General features: G+C 46.0%; 1 protein-coding gene across 1 annotated transcript in view; it reads left to right on the top strand.

The window, feature by feature from the left end:
• The first annotated feature begins 2,288 nt into the window (after positions 1-2,288).
• Positions 2,289-21,186, top strand: part of LOC114202877 (uncharacterized) — a 36,329-nt gene continuing 17,431 nt past the window's right edge. Inside the window, 15 exon segments of the mRNA XM_088021306.1 lie at positions 2,289-2,385; positions 2,901-3,020; positions 3,401-3,640; positions 4,478-4,591; positions 5,633-5,752; positions 6,690-6,815; positions 7,781-7,984; positions 8,727-8,895; positions 9,216-9,384; positions 10,523-10,748; positions 11,266-11,391; positions 13,198-13,422; positions 18,097-18,408; positions 19,084-19,296; positions 20,468-20,665. Coding sequence (XP_087877432.1) covers positions 2,289-2,385; positions 2,901-3,020; positions 3,401-3,640; positions 4,478-4,591; positions 5,633-5,752; positions 6,690-6,815; positions 7,781-7,984; positions 8,727-8,895; positions 9,216-9,384; positions 10,523-10,748; positions 11,266-11,391; positions 13,198-13,422; positions 18,097-18,408; positions 19,084-19,296; positions 20,468-20,665 — 2,659 coding nt within the window.

Below are 21,186 nucleotides of genomic sequence, written 5' to 3'. Positions count from 1 at the left end.
ATGCCCCAGGGTGACTGAGACACCCACAGTTTCCAAGTGGTGGGTGGCCGGTTGTTGGCTTAGCTATGTCTAGGAGGTGCCTAGCATTTGTCAAACTGTCTGGCCTGCGGATCTCTCCCGACAGGTGCTCCTCAATAGCCCTCATAGATTGAAGGCTGGTTTTAAATCATTTTAACTTATGCAGACTCTTGGTCAAGGGGGGTGTTAACTAATTTGGAGGAGGTGCCGCTTAACTGAGTTGTTGGTCTTCCAGGAGGGATTCTAACCCACAGGATTTTTGCCTCACCTGGTGGGGCATCTCTGCAGTGATGAGAAGCCCTTGCTCTGTGTGGTCTTTTTGCATCACTCCTGAAGCACCTTTACAGCTACTTGCATTTTTTACAAAGCGGTGGTTACCGAAGCCTTATGGCATGCAGCCCTCTTTAGGATGTCTGTTCTAGAATAGCATGTGATCACCCTACTTGGCATATTAACAGACTATGAGAAAGCTACCCTATACTTAACATAGAAGTAAATATATTAATACATTTCTGATTTATTCACAGTAAGCATCTACATAGGTGAGAAGTAATGTCTTGAGACCCATCTGCGGATGTGTAGAATCTACATGCACACTTGGTCTCCAGACTGAGAATCACCAGGGCAAAATATTGTTCAAGGTGTGACTCACCTGCAAGTGTGAGTCTTTGAGGGCTGACTGGACCCCTAATTGGGATCCTTCTGGAAGATCCTTCCAGAGTTAACGCTTTATGAAGATTTATATGGTGGGTATACTGCGCCAAGTGGCTTTGTGGCCATTTAATCTATGAATCTTTCTCTTCTGATCACTTATTTACTAGTCTCATTTTATAGGCAGAAAACTGAGATCCAGAGAGAGGAAGTAACTCTCCCAAGGTCATGTTGTTAGTAAGTGATCTCACTGAAATGCCAACCTACGTAGCCTGACAGCTAAATCTGTGCTCCATATTAATGGCTGGTAACATCACCTGCTCTCAATGGTTTTGGTCAAGCTAAGTGAGAGGGCTTGCATGGCACGTGAGTAGATGGCAGAGTTGTTAGCTACCCATTAGTAACCAATACTGTCTGAATATTTGAAATGTTTTTATAAGTCAGCCTTAAAACAAAATCAAACCTTGAGTAGCTAAGCTAAAAGTACTATCTTAGAGGGATACAAGTAAGACTAAGGAATGGTCGCTTACCAAAGAAGGTGTGGTCTACACAATGGCCTTCCATTGTCAATTTCCATTACACAACCTTGCGTACCACTTTCCATTCCATGTACAAATTGTGTCTGGGAGTAGGACCATGGAGGGGGGTTCTTCACTGCATCTTGCAGAGACTTCTAGTACAGGCCATGTGGTTTATCTTTTCTAGGAACTAAAGATTGGCTTTTTCTCTGTGAAAGTTAGGACAGTGTAGTAAATTCAGTATAGTCAGCCCTTCCTGGTGCTTCCTTCTGAGGACCACATTCCATAACAGGCTTATTTTTGAGCATTAATCATTCAAGGTTGATAAACACAAGTTCATGACTTGAATAAAACAGATAGTGTAAATCAGTCTCATGCAAATAACTGAAACCTAACCTTAAAGATTTATAACCAACCTATTAGAGTCATTCTTATGAAGATAGTATGTAGGACCCAAAATCCTAATCTAATTTTTAGATGTGTCTGCACATGCTTAAAAGTAAACTAGAGTCCAGGCGCCTGGGTGGCTCAGTCGTTTAAGCGTCTGCCTTCGGCTCAGGTCATGATCCCGGGGTCCTGGGATCGAGCCCCGCATCGGGCTCCCGGCTCAGCGGGAAGCCTGCTTCTCCCTCTCCTACTCCCCCTGCTTGTGTCTCTGTCTCTCTATGTCTCTGTCAAAAAAATAAATAAAATCTTTTTTTTTTTAAAGTAAACTAGAGCCCAAACTTTGAGCTTAGACTTCTAAATGTGCAACTATTCATACAGAGTCTTTAAGATCAAACCAGATCTGGAGAAGTAGCTGGGTCTCTTTGAGCACAGTGCAGGTTGGCCCCATTCGAATGGGAAAACAGAGGTGAATGGCAATTTCCCAACTCCACACCACCAGAAAGAACAGTTTCCAAGGATCATTACTGCAGAAGTGCTATGGATTTTTATGGTACTGAATCCCCCTAGTGTTCTGGGTATTAGATGAAGGACCTTCCTCTGAATGACCTTTTCACTGCAGCTTCTCGTGGAAAGGTGTTCTCTTGTACCCAAGGAAGCCAGGAACTTGCATGATTTGCTCTTTGTTCATCCAATGCAGATGAAGTAAGGTGTAACATGACGAGGCAAGCTGCGTGTGGGGAAAGGTGCATTCCTGTGACCTGGCTCTACAATGGACAGCAACATTGCCCTGATGGGACTGATGAGCAGTGTGGTGAGCACTCCTCGCTCTATTGTGTTCTCACCCATGAATGGCCCTTAGTGCTGTGTGCCTGGCTGACGGTGTCAGGTCTTAGGGTTTTCCCTCTTAGGGGGTATTCAGGAATATTAGGTGTGCTGGGTTGTTGCCGGCTTTCAGCAGGTTGAGTCTAGGGATGTACATGTTGGTAGCACTGTTCTCAGGACAAGTGTGGGGGGCTAGTTGGAATAGAAAATCCAGCACAAGTCTGGCTTCTCACCTTCAAGTCTAGCTTAAGCATGGGACAAGTACTGAAACTGGGATAAAACATTTTAAATAAGTACCGAAGCTGGAAGGCAGGGGTATGGTGTGTTGTTTCGGGGTGACATGGAAAGGGCAGGCAAATTTAGGATGGACTCCGTGGCAGACCGGGACTTAATTGTACTTTTGCTAATGAAAATACTTCATACGAAACCCAAATTGAAAAGCTGCCAACGCCCTGACAAACACCTCTTCCTCTCTGCCTCTCGAACACTACCCCCGGCCCGCAGAGGAAGTGTGTCGTGGACACCCACGGGCCTGGCAGTGTGACGACGGGAAGTGTATTTCTGTTAGCTGGCTCTGTAATGGCGCAGGGGACTTGCCTGGACGCTCCGATGAGGTTAACTGTGGTACGTACAATTTATTTTCTCTTCGGACATGTTCTGTGTTAGCCACGTCGATGAACCTCCACGCAGTTAAGTGACACCAGCGAGTCACTGGATAGTCTTCTGCCGGATGTTCGATTGTCGCCGGGATGACAGGTGACCTTTTATCCACTTCTGCATTTTGCAAAATCACCTAAAAGATTCTTGCCTCTGTTGGCTTTTTAAACTGCTTTGGGGGTGAAACTTCAGTGTACAGAGTTGGGGGCCACATCTCCAGGGGCCCGCATCCCGTTCGGTTCTTGGTTTTCTGGAGAACAAATCCATGAGCAAACTGTGACTACCCAAATACACAAGCCTGCAGCTCAGCCGTTCCACCACACTGAGCCAACGCCTGCCTTTTACAGAGGTCTCCACGGCATGCCCTGGCCAGAAAGTCAGGTGTCCGGGACATTCTCAGTGTCGCGAGGCTTGGGAACTCTGTGACGTCCACGCGGACTGTGGAGATGGGCTCGATGAAGCACGCTGCTCCCCAAAGCGCTGCCTGGCGGGCCGGTGGCGGTGCAGGAACCAGGTGTGTGTCGCGGATAGCTGGAGGTGCAATGGGGTCAATGACTGTGAGGACTTCTCAGACGAGGACGCCTGTGGTGAGTGCCCCTCCCCCACCCCTCCCGGCCTGTCCTCTGAAGAGGACCGTTGTACCATGTGGGCTGCTTTATAAAAGTTGCATTTTAATTCCTATAACCGAGACTTCCATCCTATATCTAAAAACAGGATGTTTCCTAGCAATGACCAAGATGTAGTTAGCTGTCCATGGAAGCATCGAGCAGTGCTCGAATAGTAACTCTGCTGGATGCTCTAGGCCATATGGCCACGGCTCAGAACCCCGGAGCGTCCACATCTGAAGGAAGCCTCCTAACGGATGCCTCACGTCCTTGTGCAGTCAATGCCGGGGGGGAAATTTTCATTAAAAGAGGACTCCCTCCCCCACCCCCCAACCCCTGCGAAGAACTTGATGAGTACCACGTTCCTTTTCTTTACCCCACATACACAATGCAGTGGAACCCCCAACTTCATGGCAAACCACAATCCCACTTGATCTTTCTAGAATTAAATCTGCAATATTGAATATATTCAGATTCTAACATTTTTATCATGTATAAACTGGTTTTGTAAGAGGGTCTTCCTTTAGGGTTCATGTTGACAGATTTTAACACCATTTCAATTACAACTACTTAATACTAATTCAATTCGAATTCAATATTATTTCAACCCAGCGCCCAGTGGCTTGGGTGACTTCATCGTTATCAAGTCTTAAGTCCCAATTCCCTGATAACTCTGCTTAAAATGATAAGACTTTCTTTCCTACCTCGACTTGCCTTGGTTCTGAAAATCCTGCCGCCTTACTGTAATTAATGGTTGTCTGTTTTGACTCCTCCTTCCCCCACGTGCTGTTGGAAAAGAAGGCTCTTCTTCCTACACAGCCTCCTGTCCAGAAGGCATGGTTAGATGCGATGAAGGGAAATGCATCCTGGAATCCCTGATGTGTGATGGGGAGGCAGACTGTGCGGATGGTGCTGATGAACCCACTACATGTGGTGAGGACCCAATTGCCCGGTGTCACGTGGGGGTGGGGAGACTCCGATTACATCAGCCAATGCCTTAGTTGTCATGGGGGTCCACGCTCTCTGGGAATGCTTGGACCAAACCCCTACGTCAGCAGTCACCCTTCCATGATGGGTCCCCCACATCCTACAAGTTCCGGGCCTCGGCTCTGGTCTCCTGAGTGTGTGCAAAGCTTCCCTGAGCTGTAAAACTTTGTGAGTTCTCCTCACATTATGGCTCTAGGGAAACAGACTAAATGCCTCAAACCACATTGCTCCAAAAATTCTGGAATAAAAAAACACAGACTTTGCCACTGAGAAGCGAATCACGTGTTCAAGACCATATGGTGAATTCTCTAAGGATTTAACTGAGGAAGGACTGAGGAAGACTGTTTCCTGGTGAGGAGGGAGGCTCCTGAGCAAGCATCTCAAACCTTAAAACCTTGTGATTCTCACTATAAAAATCACTGTTGTTTCAAGTTGGGGGGGGGGAGCACCTGTCCCCAGGTCACTTTGTCATCTGTCTCACTTCCTCCTTAAATCTGGGCTTAGATGTGTATGATGAGACCTTTGTAGTGCTGCTAAGGGCTGTGAAAGCCGCTTTCTACTAAAGGAACACATAAGACACTGAAAGCATGAACAGTGGGACAAAGCACAGGTTTCCGGTGCTGTAGAGGTAATTCGCTGAGACTAAGCAATTACTATATTGCTTCCTGAGGCGAGGGTCCTGGCCACTCCTGTTTTCTAGAGAAAATAGGGAAGAGGTTGCTGGCCCTTCCGTGGGTGAGCAATACACTAGCATTTGAAATTATCCAGACTGTCTGCCTAGAAAAGTCCTTTCCCCTGCGCCATGATTCCTCACTTGCCCTGTTCTATGGTCTTGCCCCAAAGCCTCCACATTCCTAGGTCAGAGGGCAGGGTCAAAGGTTATTGTTCAGACGTCCTCTATAGTCCTCTCACCGTGTAGGGGGTTGTAACACCACGTTTGATCCGGACTGTGTTCAGCTCTCCTGACCGCTGCCCTATCTCTACCAGGGAAAAACTGCTCCCTGGCTAATGGGGGCTGTGAGAGGCAGTGCAGTGACACCACCTGGGGAGTCCAGTGTTCGTGTGGAGCTGGGTGGCGGTTACAGCCGGACGGGCAGAGCTGTGCAGGTCAGAGTTCGTCTGGTGCATCTTCCGAAGTTTTTATGGCAGCGGGACATACATGCCATACAATTTACCATCTTAATCACTTTAAGGATGTAATTCAGTGGCCTCCACCACATTCACAACGGGTGTACACATCACCCCGATCCATCTCCAGAACTTTCTCATCTTCCCCAACAGACACTGTCCCCATTAAACAAGAACTCTGTCCCCAGTCCTTGGGAAACTCTATCCACTTTCTGTCTCTCTGAATTTGCCTGTTCTAGTCCTGCATCTAAGTGCAGTCATGTGGTATCTGTCCTTCTGTGTCTGGCTTATTTCACTTAGCCTGTCATTAAGGTTCATCCATGTCGTAGCAGGTGTCAGACTCTCCTTCCCTTTTTAAGGCCAAATACCTCATTCTATGTATATGCCCCATTTTGTTGATCCATCTGTTGATGGGCATTTGGGTGGTTTCCACCTTTTGGCTATTGTGGACAATGCTATGGACAATTGGTGTACATATGTCTGAATCCCAGCTTTCGATACTCCAGGGTATGCACCAGAAGGGGAATTGTCATATCATGCGGTAACTTCTACGTTTCACTCGACAAAACTTCAAACTCTTTTCCACAGGGGGCTGCCCCACTTGACATTCCCCCCAGCAGTGCACAAGCATCTTACCATTCATTCTGAATCAGCAACAGCGCCAACGGTGTTGCTAGGGTAACTTCCATCTGGATTCTGTACCAGCCACACATCTGGGGTCTCCACACTGACGTTCCTGCTGAATTACACTTACTTTTATGGCAACTCCATAGAGGCAGGGACTGTCCGTCCCAGCACCCAGCACAGGGATTTCCACATAATACATGTCCAGTGAGCATCTGAAAGGGGGCCCAGTGGCCCCAAAACACTCAAAAGATTGCTCCGTGGTCATCTCTGACTTCTGACTCTCTATCAGATATAGATGAGTGCTCCAAGGCCTACGGTCCCTGTGGTCAGCTATGCCGTAATGTCCCAGGCTCTTACTCCTGTGCGTGTGTTCAAGGTCACCAGCTCTACAATGGTACCAGTTGTCGAGTTACAGGTGAGTTTCGCAACCCTAAGCAAAGCCTAGCCCTTGCTCTGTCCTTAGCAGTAATTATAGATAGCAGTGCTATCGATGATTCACTTTAGGGTCTAATATTAGAGATGACTTTATTCTTTCCATAAAGAAGCTGCTATTACAACATTCCTTGGCCAAATCAAGTATCAGTTGCTATTAAGTGTCTTTATTTTTCTTTATTTTTATTTCCCTAAGTAATCTCTACTTAGGGGGCTACATCTTACAACCTCAAGATCAACAGTTGCATGCTCTCCTGAGTGAGCCAGCCAGGTGCCCCCATATTAAGTATCTTTAAAATGACTTAGCTAGGGTACTTGGGTGGCTCAGTTGGTTAAGCAACTGCCTTCGGCTCAGGTCATGATCCTGGAGACCTGGGATCGAGTCCCGCCCGCATCGGGCTCCCGGCTCGGCAGGGAGTCTGCTTCTTCCTCTGACCCTTCCCCTTCTCATGCTCTCTCTCATTCTCTCTCTCTCTCAAATAAATAAATAAAATTAAAAAAAAAATAAAATAAAATGACTTAGCTCTTCTGTAGGCTATACACCTAGGTGCTCCAGAGACCCCCCCCCCACCGAAAAAATGTTAACTTGGCCTGCTCTGCTTTGACGATGGAATGGTGAATTGCTTTTGGCTGCCTAGGTAACTAGGTAACTCGTGTACGAGATGGAGGTGGTGGTGGAGGGCACCTCTGTCTAGGTGGGGGAAGGACTGCATCTGAAATCAAATAGGCCCAAAGTTGCAAAGATGAGTTGGAAAGTGTTGGACTTCAGAGGAGGAATTGTAACTTAGGGTGGTCAGCTAGATCTCCTCTGGACACACCTGAGTCCAGACTTCAGGGATAAGTGGATTTTAGCATGGGAGATGGGACAGCATCTTTGGTGAAAGAGAATGGCCTGAAAGAAAGTGTCAAAGGGATGTGTCACTGTTCCTTTTCCACCTTCTATTGCAGATGATGCTGTTAAAATTCTTATAGCTGCAGACAGAGAACTTGGTGTCCTGGATCGAAGAACAGGCCTCTATGAGACTCTGATACCTATAAAATCGAGGCCTACTTCTGTTGCCTATGATCTTGAGAGAAGCATGTACTTTTGGGGGGATGAAGTCTTACATGTGTTCATCCTTGGGCGGCCAAACTCGGTTCCTCTCTATCCAGGTATATTTCTTGACGTTAAGAGCCTTAACTTCTTAAAGCTACTTCAGCAGAGTATAAGCAACCTATGTATTTATCTGGACATCGTCTGTGGACTCACTTGTCATGAATCATGAGAGTGTATACAATCCCGATTTGAGATAAGACCACGTAATTTGGCTCAACAGGAGCTTTGGTAGAGCATAACCGGAGAATGAGGTCCCTCTAAAGAAGTACAGAAAGTTTGGGGATGTGGCCTCAGGCCAAGGTTAGTCTCCGCTCCATCACTAGGTATGTGCCTTTGAGCAAGTTGTTAACTCCTTTGAGCCACGCTCAGTAAGACGAAAGGGATAGCCCTTGTTTCATTGGGTAAGCATGGGTGGGGTGGGCTGGGGATTCAAGAAGAATGGTATATGTGAGGAGGTGTTTGACATTGTCCTGGGCACATAGAAATCCTCTGCTAGCAGTTAAGAGTTGCAATTCCTAATAATCCCCCTGAGACTTCTGTAATAGATGTTGCCCCAAACTGAGCTCATTGCATTCTCTTGGATTTCTTGGTTCTGCTTCTGCTAAGGTCCCTCTCTTTCCCTACTGCCCACTGTATATTGAACATAGCACATCTCTGGTCTTCCTTCCCTGTGTCCCGTTTGCTGCCTCATATGGCTTGAAATCAGAAGATGTAGAAAAGTTTAGTCCGAATCTTTTTTTCAAGGCAAGAAGAAGGTAGAAGAATACAGGAGCATAATCCTGTCTCATGTATCCCCAGAACTTAAAACCGTGGACAGCATCTCTTTGGACTGGCTCACGGGGCAGTTGTATTGGGCTAGCAGCTTCGCGAGGGTCATCGGTGCTGGCTTGAGTGATGGCAGAGGCTACGTCAAGATCTTGGAAAAGGATCTGGTGCCAGAGCAGCTAATCGTGTTTCCCACGAAGAAGTAAGTATTGTTTCTTTCAGAATATATCCTAAATCATTGGTTATCTTAGATACTTAAGTTGATAAGAGAGCCCTTCCACGTTTTCAGCATAGGTCTCATTTGCTCCAAAAATGTCTTCATTTTAAGTCTAAATTGAATCCTAGGGAGAGCAGCTTTTCAGCCCACTGAGCCTGAGGGCAGAAATCTCCTGCATTCTTAGCTGTGCGGTGACCTGGGGCCTGAACAAGAGCGCTAAGAGGGCCTGGCTGTTCAGGACAGCATATGTGCAGTGCGGCGGGGAGGGGGGTACTGTTAACACTTTGTGCTTTTGCTTTCCTCAGGTCCTTGTTTTGGGTAAATCGTGCTAAGAAAGGCAGGAGAACTATCGAAGCTGCGGGGATGGACGGCTCAGATCGGAGGGTGCTCACAGCCGTCCACATGGAGGAGCCTGTGGGACTGATGCTTGACTACGTGGCCGGCTGGTTCTACTGGATCAGCGAATGTAAAGAGGTACTGGAGAGAGGTTAGGAAGAAAATGGTTTTAGTAGGGGCTTGGTAGGACTGTAGGTAACTACAAAGTTCTCCTAAGTCTTGCATCAACACTGCAAGGTGCCTTCTGGCCATGAAGACTGAGAAAAGCAAGCTATGATGGCACAGTATCTTTAGGTAGAGCCCGACCAGATCAACATAGGTTGGGAGACTTAGTGTGACTTTCTCAAACACGGCAGTCAAACTTAACACTGGAATTTCCTGGTAGTATAGGTCATATTCCATGTTGTTACCCAGGATATAAAACCTTTTAAGATGGCAGACCACCTCCTTGAAAGCATGTCGTTAAGTACTTCTTACTTTGTACTTACTTGTACTCCTATTTCTAGGTCTTAATATTACAGTTGATTTTATCTTGTTTTTGGAAACATCAAACTGACAGACCAATATGACATGGTGGCTAAAAGCATAGGCTTGGGAGTCATGGTTTTTTTCTAAGACTTTAGTTGTTGTTGTTGTTTTTTTAAGATTTTATTTATTTATTTGGGTTGGGGGAGAGCATGGTGGGGAGAGGTAGAGGGAAAGGGAGAGACAGACTCCCCGCTGAGCAGGGAGCCCAATGCGGGGCTCCATCCCAGGACCCTGGGATCATGACCTGAGTTGAAGGCAGATGCTTAACCGACTGAGCCACCCAGACGCCCCCATTTTTTTAAAGGAATCTCTACACCCAATGTGGGGCTCGGATTCACAACCCTGACTTCGGGAGTTGCATGCTCTACCAACTGAGCCAGCCAGGGACCCCAGGAGTTGTATTTTTAAGTCTGTTACTTCAGCTGTGATTTTGGCAATTTATGGCACCTCTTTGAGCTCCCATTGCCCTCTCTGTTTATCTCAGATAGCAGTTAGAGAATGTAGGGAAAGGACTTGGTACAATGTCTGGATGCAGACAGTAAGATATAGAAGCTACTTATACAACGTACCTGTGACCCCAGCCAGTCCAACCACTGGCTTTGGCCTTAGCGTCCGTGGATTCTAAGATGCTTTCATCTTTATCAGGTTGATAGCGTGTGAAGATGTTTAATTGGCGTCCACGCAAGAGGCGCACTGACGTCAGCACCTCTTGCTAATGCTGCCCGGCTCTCATGACTCTACCCTTCAGTCCATAGAGACAGTAAACGTGGATGGCAGTGGGAGGCACACCTTTCCTGAGATCTTCTTGGAAGATGATGGCCCGATAGGGCTAGCTGTATTTGAGAACTCTTTCTTCTGGGCAAATAAAATACGGCTGTTTCACACTTCACCCCACACCCCAAAGGAGAGAGTGGTATTGCTCAATGCTTCCATATCTGCTTTCTCGGTCCTCCACAAATCCCAACAGCCCAAGGGTATGTCACTGACATGTTAACTGTTGATGACGTAGAAGTTTTCAGTTCTTGACAGAAAATTGAAGAAAGCCCAGCATCCTGTTTATAGAAGGAAGTCAAATATTCATTGACTAGGAGTTAAAAGCTTTTGTTAATCAGAAATTATATGTCAGATTCAACTCAGATAATACTTCTTAAATGGGTCCGAGAGACTCACCAAAGTAGAGAGCTGAGACCACTATTTACTTCTAAAGGAGTCTTCCTATCAGCAACCAGGGCAGTCCTTTTGCCTTAACTCTAGGGCAGAAGATGCTGTTAGTTGAAGACTTATTGGCCTGAACTTAATATGGGTAAGTAATTGCTACTATCCGAAAGGGGGTCATGGGAGTTTAAAGGTCAGCATGCCTAACCTAGAAGGTAACGAGTATACTGGGATTCCTCTTAAGGCAAAACTAACTTAACTCCCCTTGAGTATTAAATTTTGAACTAGTGTGGAGAATTCTGAAATCATATCTAACCTATTTCTATTTGAAAATAGGCAAATACCCAGCATGTGCTCCGGGCTCGTGCAGCCACCTCTGTCTCCTGTCCCCCGTCCATCCCAAGGGCTATAAGTGTGTTTGTCCAGAGGGAATGTTCCTTTTACCTTCTGGGATATGTAGTGGTAAGTATGCTGGGTGAAATGGGCTTGGCTCAAGGAGGCACATTCCATGGTAGGCCTGGAAATAATGGAGTTTCCATTTTGGGATCAATCACTTTAACACTGACAACCTTTGATAAGTTTTGTTGTCCAAAGATCTTGATTGGGTTTTTTTTTGTGTGTGTGTGTTAAAAGTATAGAACGTAAAACTTGCTATTTTAACCTCTTTCAAGTGTATAGTGGCTTTGAGTGTATTCACATTTTTATGCAACTATCACTACCATCCATCTCCAGACCTTTTTCCTTTTTCTTTTTTTTAAAAGATTTACTTATTTTAGAGAGCGTGTGAGCAAGAGGGAAGGGCAGAGGGAGAGGGAGAGAAACTCAAGCAGACTCCCCAGTGAGCGCAGAGCCTGACGTGGGACTTGATCTCATGACCCTGAGATCATGCCCTGAGTCGAAATCAAGAGTCGGACATCTAACTGACTGAGCCACCCAGGCACCCCTCTCCAGAACTTTTTCATCTCCCTAAACTGAAATTTTATACCCATTAAACAATAACTCCCCATTCTTTTCCCCCCAGCCCCACCCTTAAACCACCATTCTGCTTTCTGTACGAATGTGACAACTCTAGGAACCTCATATAAGTGGAATCCTACACTATTTGTCCTTATGTTGCTGGCTGATTTTACTTTACTGTCTTTAAGGTTCATACATGTTGTAATATGTGTCAGAATTTCCTTTCTTTTTAAGGCTGAATAATCATTTTATTTATACTATATTTGATTTCTCCATTCATCCATCAGTGAATATTTGGGTTTGATTGATTTTTGAAGCAGGAAAAAATAGCTAACACCTCTCAGTTTTACCCAAAAATTAAGTTGGTATGAAAAAGAAATTCTCCATCGTCTTATGACTATTGTGTATTCTGACTTAGGTTTATAAGCAGGGTCTACTTCAGTATTGTTAATTGTTTTGTCTTTGAAATATTAAGGCTTATAAGCTCCATTGAGCATCTCTATCCCAATTACTTTTTTTTTTTGAAAGATTTTATTTATTTTAGACAGAGCGTGAACAGGGGGAGGGGCAGAAGGAGAGGGAGGGAGAATCTCAAGCCGACTCCCCGCTGAGTATGGAGCCCAATGCAGGGCTCAATCTCACAATCCTGAGATCATGACCTAAGCTGAAACTAAGAGTTGGATGCTTAACTGACTAAGCCACCCAGGTACCCACCCCCCCAATTACTTTTTGCTAGAGAACACTCAGGTTTTAAGAAGGATAAATGATGTAAATACGTTCATGCTCTAACTACCTTTAAAGAACATAATTCTCCAGGATAGCGACTGAATGTGATCATGGTGTATGTAATAGGCTGTTGTGCCAAACTCAGGACTTCAGCTTAAATTGTATCTTGAACATTATATATAGAGTTAAATACCCAAGTAACTTTTCTTTAAGTAGGCAATCACATTTAAAATTCTTTCTACTGAGGCTTGTGTGCCATGAGCAAGGATTTGAGGACATTACCGAATCAAATGGGGCACCGCCCAGCCCTAATCCTTGTGGTTCTGTGTAAACTTTCAGCAGAAATTCGAAAGACTTAGTGCCTTTGGAAAGCAGAGCAATTCTTCATTTGCCCAAATGACTCCCTTCTCCAAGGAAGCTAGGGCATTGGTGTTCCTCGGGCATTGGTGTTGTATATGTGTTTCAGAAGGGAACTTGATAAGGCCCCTTTAGAAGTGTACCTCAGCTGGAGAGATTGCTCAAGAAAGGAGCATGGGGCTTATCCGACAAATGGCCAAACAGTAAATCTCTCCTTTTTCTTGGTAGAGTTAAAGCTAGTGTTTTCTTCTGGCAAACGTCTCTACTTATTGAAAGTTGGTTTTATGGGAACTGCTATAGAGAGAACCCTAGTTCAAGAGCATCCAAGGAACATCTATTTACTGGATATTGACTGGAAAAGAAACCTCATCTACTGGACAAATGCCCAGGGACAGCTATTCTGCTCAACTGGCTATTCAGGAGAAAAGCAAGAGATTTGGACAGAGCATACAGGTAAGCTGGGTGGCAATTTTGGATTTTCCTCTTTATTTTCTGGCTCTAAAATTAATTAGAGCCAAAAAAAAAAATCTACCTGTTCCTGATCTGAATCAACCTTAATGCCAAAGAATGGTTTTAAAGTAATTTAAATATGAACTATCTGACTTACCCTTTTACTTACGAAAGGTGCACAGGCTGTTAAAAGGCTACCATGATTTGGGAAATCCTAAGGTCAATGGTAAGTTTTTTGAAATTCAATTCTATTTTTCTGGCCTTAAGTTTGGGTAGGATAGAAATAGACCTTAAATATTTCAATTTTGCATTTGCATTTCAGTTTTCTTGCACTAATTTAGAAATGATTTGCAATGCAGATTTCTGAGAGAACTAGCAAGATATCTTCTTATTGTGGTAATATATACTTTCTCTCCTCTCCCACACTGCTGAATGGCACAGCCCATCCTTATCACCCTGTACTCCACCTAAAGGCAAACATCTACTTTATAAAAGAGAACATGAGGCTAGAGCTCTGGGCTGAGTAATTTGATTTCTGAGTGTCTGGGCCTTGGGTACTCCAAGTACCAATGATGTGCTTTACTACAAGAAGCGCCATATTGAAATGCGTGTTCCTGAGACATCCTTCAGAGCAGTAGACTCTACCGAGTCCTGTGGGCAAGCACAACGCCTGGCACCTAAGAACTTCCAATACCTGCCCCGGAGAACTTTCAGGAAAAAGTGAAATGGGCAGCGTTCTTGAAATACATCTGATGGCTGTCTGAGGAAACTCGTCATCTCGAATTTCTTCCCATTTCTTCCCACCAATTAAAAAGCCACCTTTGCTCCACTGGCCAATCTTAGCCAATAGGTTTCTGTGTTACAATGATCACATCAAGGATTTGTAAGGGGGACTGGCAACTTCATTTGAGCTGGCTTCTACTGTGGAACATTGAGTCCCTGTGATAGGTGACTCTGAAATAATAGGAAATACATAGGTCTCTGTCCCTGGTTACTGGCACAGAGTTCCTGAGACCTTTGTAACTTCCTGAGTGATAGCATCGGACACAGAGCTCCCCTAAGTCCTTTGGAATTTTCTAGGTGATAGGAAGAGCTTGGTTTGAATGAGGCAATTTTGGTGGGGTCTGCAGTGCAGTACAAAATTGAATTTAAGGTCCATTTCTACATTATCCAGACTTAAGGCCAGAACAAATTTAAAAACCTTGCCACTGACCCTGGGAGGTTGTTTACCAGAAAGACCAAGCCATGACTAGAAGCTTAGAACTTTCAGCCCCACTCCCTGTTCGCTGGAGGGTGGAGAGGGGCTGGAAATGGAATCAGTGATCAGCCATGCCTGTGTGATGAAGCCTCCATGAAATCCCCAAAGTAGGGGGTTCAGCGAGCTGGGTTGGTGAACACATCCGTATGCTGGGAGGGTAGTACTCCCCATCTCCATGGGAACAGAAGCTCCTACTTGTGGGCCCTTTGGATGTTGCCCTGTGGATCTCTTTGGCTGGCTGTTTATCTGTATCTCTTATGAAATAAACCAGTAAATGTGTTTCCCTCAGTTCTGTGAGCAGCAAATTCTTAAACTCAAGGGGGTTGTAGGAGCCCCGATTTAGAGCCGGTGGATCAGAATGCAGGTGACAACCAGAGTTGTGACTGGCATCAGAAGTGGGGGCGGTCTTGGGACAGAACCCATGGGCCTGTCCTCCTAGATGCTAGCTCTAGGAGGACAGGGTCAGAACTGAACTGTGGGACATTTGGCTAGTGTTGCAGAATTGCTTGGTGTGGGGACCCCCCCCACACACACACCCACATCTGGTGTCAGAAGTGTTGGAGAAGTAAAGGTGTAGAAGTAAAGGTGCCACACGGGTGTGTTTTTTCCTGTACAGTGGCTGAAGACTTGACAAAGCCAGGCAGGCCCTTCACAGAAGGGATCAGGCTGGTTACTACCTATCAGGACCTGTTTGCAGATCTCAGGACCTCCTTACAACTCATAAGCATGCAGCTTTTAGCTTATCCTTATATTAGAGGGTGCTAATATCAGTGTTTTCTCTTTAAAAAAAAAAAGATTTATTCGAGAGAGAGAGATTGAGCACACATGGCAGGGAGGGCCACAGGGAACGAGATACGTAAGCAGACTCTGTGCTGAGCATGGAGCCCAACGTGGGGCTCTATATCATGACCCCAAGATCATGACCGGAGCCAAAACCAAGAGTCGGACGCTAAACTGACTCTGCCATCCAGGTGCCCTAGTGTTTCCTCTTGAATGAGTTAATCTTGTCCTCATTGAAAAGTGTTGCTGGGAAATACAGAGGAGATTGCTAATAAAAAATGGGAGGGCTTCAAAATTCTGTTTTAGGCAAGAGTTCATGTCTTTAAGAACCTGCATAGAATTGCTCAAAGAACATTCTGTGTCCCTGACAACTGGCCCTTCAACCTTGAATCTGCACGGTACTAGTTAGATCTAATGCCAGAGAGAACATGTCTTCTGTGCCGATGGCTGAGCCCAAAGGAGAAGAGAGAAGCTGAACTGGGTGCGGCCAGTCTGTTCTTAACTAACTGGCCAACCTCAAGTCCCTTCTTTCCTTAGAGTGACTTAAGGAATGTGCGGGACAACTCTGTGCAAGTTCCTCCACATGAAAACGTGAGGAAGAGTAAGACCTCCCAGCCTAACACCCAGGCAGTGGGAAGAACTAGAACACACGAATCATGTGTGTACAGGCTTCTCCATTCTGCTACCCATGGCCCAGCTTTGTGGCTCGTCTGTTTGTCAGCCTCCCTCGTAGTTAACATTTGAGTTCTGAAATACGTCCCAGCACACTACAGGGTATTCTATTATATAAAGACCCAGCTCTCTGGGGGGTGGGGGATGTGCGCATAGATAGGTTATATATGTTTGTAATAAAGCTTACTGATATAAAGGTTGTAACAGTTCACAAATAACAAAATATACAACGTCCTTTGTTGTAAATTTCATATAGCTACATGATTTTCAGATTGGCTACAGATCCAAGAATTCAGAACAAAAAAGCAGTTTATAGTTCAATCAAAATTTAACAAAATCCAACTGTGAATAAATGCTTGATTGCGATCTGATTTGGCAAGGAGTCGCTGCCATTGCTGAGTGAATACAGTCCTACTGTAATGTTATTTGACACTTGTTCCCGTAAACAAGCAAGAAGTGCACCAGTGAAAACTAATTGGAATGAGTTTATTGACCCAAAGGACTTATTCGTGGATTTGGATAATTGTTTTCAAATACTAGGAAAATGTTCCCCCAACTTTTGTGGTCTTTAAAATGTCATGGCCATAGGTGAGACTCATGTGAGTTTAATTTGCAATATTAATGTTTTTCCTCTGCCACTTAAGTCCAGGCCAGGGGTTGTCAGCCTCTTTCTAGAAAAGGCCAGACAGTAACTACAGTTAACTATTTCAGGCTAGTCGGGCACTCTGCCATTGTATCTGCAAAGGAGCCAAGGACCATATGTGCACGAATGACCATGGTGTGTTCCCCCGGAATTTACAAAAACACACCGCAGGCTGGAATTGGCCCAAGAGCCATTGTTTGTCAGTCCCTGGTCTAGAAAACAAAACCGAAAACAAATCAAGCCCTCCCAAGACAGGGACTGTTTGCCAATGGCTCTGGTTAAAAATACGCCCACAGTGCCAGGTTTCAAGCTCCCAATGTAATGTCACTTAACGTGGGGTTAGAAAGGGGTGTGCGGTAGCAAAATGCAGGAATGTGAGGACTGGAGTATTTTCATTTCAAATACGATTAAGTTGAAGTAATTTAGTTTTAATAATGATTATATCGGACAGCAAGCTTGCGGCATTCCTGAATTTAACAACTGGCCATTCCAGCACGTGGCTCTAAGATAACAGATGCTCTCCTAAGCTCTTCATGGGTGCGAACTCTAATCCTCAAAACTGAGAGAAGCACCGTCCCAGCCAGGCATTTGCAGAAACTGAGGCACAGTAATTAGCTGACACCTTATTTTGGAATGTGCTTCAAAAACAGCAATCTGACTTGCTAGCCTAATACTGCTCTTTTATGCTATACTGCACCCCAGGGTGGGTACTTCCTAGCTGAGACCCACTGGTGCAGCTCTACTGGGCCAGGATGGGAGTAGGGAGCGCTTGGTGGGTTAGTGCCCATGTCTGTTACATTTAAAAGCTACCACTTTGTGGCTTTCACATACTTGGTCCCTACCCTATCTCTGTCTTCTAGCTGTAGGTCTCCTCATTATCCATCCGCTCTACCGGTGACCTTTCATACCACTGTTGTGGTGACACTTTACCCAGTCTCTGCTTTCCCATAGCGATTTCAGTTCTAGCCACTTGGCATATCATTGATTGATTTTCATACTTAACTGACGAAGAGGGAGGTGAATCCAAAGTTGCAGGTCTGCATGCAAATGTAAGCATTGCCACTTAGATATCTAACTTCTAAAAGGCGGTGGATATCATCCCTCACCAGCTGGTTGTGAGGATCACCTGGGCTCGTATGAGAGATAAGGTGCTGGAACCAGAGTAAGCATGATGGGACTCCTCATGTGAATGAGGCATGTAGACTTGTAGGCACCAGGCTTTGCATCTCTCTAAGCATCTTCTATCCTTGACCCAAGACGTTAAGACCGTGCACGAATGTATTTGAATGTCCTTTCTAATGGGAGTTCCTTTCTCCCCTCACAGTCTGCTCAGCAAATGTGGACATATCCACGGGGAACTTGTACTGGGTGCCCTGTGACCGAAGTGCTATCCAGAAGACTAGAATCCCTGGCCCAGACACCCGGACCCTCTACAGAACAGGCAGCATTATACTGCATCTTCTTCTCGGTTGGCCAAAGAGAGTGCTCTACTGGGTAGAAAGTGGGAAATACTTGCAAAGTATGACCCTCGATGGCAAAACCAGACAGCAAGTCTGGACAGGCACCTGGACGGCGGACACCCACATGGCCTTAGACCTTGGCTCATCTAGCATCCTCTGGACGACCAAAGGGTCAGGTAAGCGCGACACAGAGCAGCGTGGTTGGAAGAAGCTGGGGGAGTGGTGGTGGTAAGGCTCATTTCAGCATGAGGATCGCTGTCGGCCCGAGAACTAGCTAGACCTCGGCTCAAATTCTGATTTTCATAGTGACAGCTTGGGCACACGTCCCTCAGCTCAAACTCGGTTTCCTTTGTAAGTCTAGATTCTGACTTGAGAGGTAGAAAACTGCAGAGCTAACATATACTTAGTTGCTTTTTGTTCGGAATCTGTTTCTGTCTCCATGAGTAGAAGTAATAGACCCAAACTTGCATTGCAAATGAAACAGAGGTGCTTTAGGTACACTGGATATCAGATACAACTTCTACCCTGCTGCCCACTCTGATGGTCTCCTCCTCCAGAAGCCACCTCCAATGGCTGGTGGCTGTGTGCAGGCGACTGAGCGTGTTAGCACACCGCCTGAAAGACAGGAAATGCATGCCTGACGCTTCCACGTGGCAGATCTCGCGTTCCTGGAGCTTTAAACACTTCCTGGGACTATCTTTAACTACAAAACTAAAACCTACAAAACTCGATAGGAAGAATCTGTGCTTATTATCACTGGGGCTCACTGACCCTTAATCGAGGGCTACCCATGCCCTCTGTCACGGGTTACTTGTTCTCTGTCAGCTTGTAAGCACTTGACTCTTCCTTAGGGTTGCAAAGTCTGAGTCTCCTAAAAAATAGAACGTACACTTCGAACAAAACCTGGAGTGACGGCATTATAGCGGCTCACGAGCCCTACCTGGTGACCGTGCACAGCGGAGCCCTCCTGCTGTGGGACAGGAGGACGCCGGAGCCTTTCGCGGTGTCAAAAGAGCCATACGTGAGGAAAATGATCATCCTGGCAGAGAATCAGCAGGTTTCAGGTGAGTCTTCCTCTGTGGGCTTCTTCTTTGAAATCCACTTCCTCTGCCTCTCGCCTGTGTATTTTCAGAGGATAAAATCCTGGGTATCTTTGTATTGGCAGCTGTCTTCACCCACAGTGCAGCGGGCCTTCTCCCTAACTTCGCCTTATCCTGGAGGAGTAAGAATCGGACACCTTTCTCAAAGTTGCTAAATGACACAAGACCGCAGGCAAAACTCCTGGAAGTTTGCCCACCATAACCCCTTTGGGGAGTCCTCTCGCATGTTAGCATCTTAAACCTCTTAATCTGGCAGTAAAGAGATCCATTTAATTTGTTCTAAAGCACTTACCCGAACAGATTTTACCGAGGAACCCCCGCTTCCCCCAGCAGCAGCATCTCGCCGAGGATCCTTTGCGAAACCATTCTGGGGCTGTGGATACCAACCAGGACAAGCAGTTCCTTCCGGCTGTTGAAGCTGCACCCGTAGTTCAGATTACCCTGCTTCCAGCTGCTTTTTTTTTTTTTTCCCCCTCTTCACATAAGCCTTTGGCCTGGCGCCAAAAAAATCAGATCCTGGATCTTGAGGCAGACAAAGCAGAAATCCTATCACAGGATCCGGCGGGGGGGGGGGGGGGGGGGGGCGGGGGGCTTTGTTATAGGCTATAGCAGGAAGCCAGACAGAACAAGTTCCTGTCTGCAGAAACTTTATTTATTTTTTAAAGATTTTATTTACCTGACAGAGACACAGCGAGAGAGGGAACACAAGCAGGGGGAGTGGGAGAGGGAGAAGCAGGCTTCCCGCCGAGCAGGGAGCCCGATGCGGGGCTCGATCCCAGGACCCTGGGATCATGACCTGAGCTGAAGGCAGACTGAAGCCTAACAATTGAGCCACCCAGGCGCCCAAAACTTTACTTTTCCTTCCTAGCAGATAGCATCAGGCAGTGAGAAGAAGTTATTAGGCTTGAAGGAGAAAACGATTTGCCCAAATATGAAGCCATTAGATGATGGACCGATGGACCTCATCTCACCTAAGGATCTAGGCTTTGAGGCCATTTCACTTTTTTCTTCCTACGAGGTAGACACATGTAGCTGCCCAACCCCCGCATGGCTTTTGGAGGAGGGGGACAGTAGAAGCACATCTCTGGTGCCGAGACCTCAGGGCCTGCCTCACTGAAGCCACTGTTTATTGTAGATCCTGAGCTTGAAGAGGCGGCCGCAGACGGTCCTCCCCCCGCGCTTCCTGTAGCACTCCCGCTGCCTTGCACCCCATCCTCTGTCCCCTGTCGGAACGGGGAGGGATGTGTTTCTCAGGAGTACCTCTGCGATGGCAAGCCGGACTGTCAGGATGGCTCGGATGAAGGGGACTGTTCCCGGTTCTGCAACAGACCAGGTCTGTCTCTGTGCCAGGAATGCTGATTCAGCTTTGGGCACGTGGCGTGAATGACCAGCGTTGATCGCAATCACCCTTGCTTCCCCTAGGTGAATTGTCGTAGCTAAAGGTCCCAGTCTGTCAGATTACAGACTCTGCTAGTATCCGTGTTATCACAGTGAAGTCAGATGTTTTACCAGGTGTAATTTTTAACTATCGCTTCCTTGCCTCCTCAAATTTGCTTAAGTGTTCCAATATTTGCCTCTATCAAGGCTGAGCCATAAACTGACCTGAATGGACCACTTAGAACAGATTTGGCAGTGTTTTTCCACAAGTTGTTAAAGTCACCAAACCAATATGAGCCCTTATTACTTGAACAAAACCTCGTTCGGCTCGCTAATTTAATTGACCTGAGCACTTTATTAAAGCTTGTTTATGGATTAGATAAGCTATGGAGCTTGAACAGTTAGGATGCAGTCCACCTACCCCTCAACCTCCAGGATGAGGGTGAGTTAATCTAACTTTAAACCTTTAGTAGGACT

Source organism: Eumetopias jubatus, unplaced genomic scaffold (genome assembly GCF_037043125.1).
Source record: "Eumetopias jubatus isolate StellerSeaLion01/CBP00866 unplaced genomic scaffold, mEumJub1_p1.0 scaffold_2, whole genome shotgun sequence".
In the NCBI taxonomy this organism is placed as follows: domain Eukaryota; kingdom Metazoa; phylum Chordata; class Mammalia; order Carnivora; family Otariidae; genus Eumetopias; species Eumetopias jubatus.
Note: the sequence above shows the minus strand (reverse complement) of the source record. Positions and strands in the feature narration are given on the sequence as shown.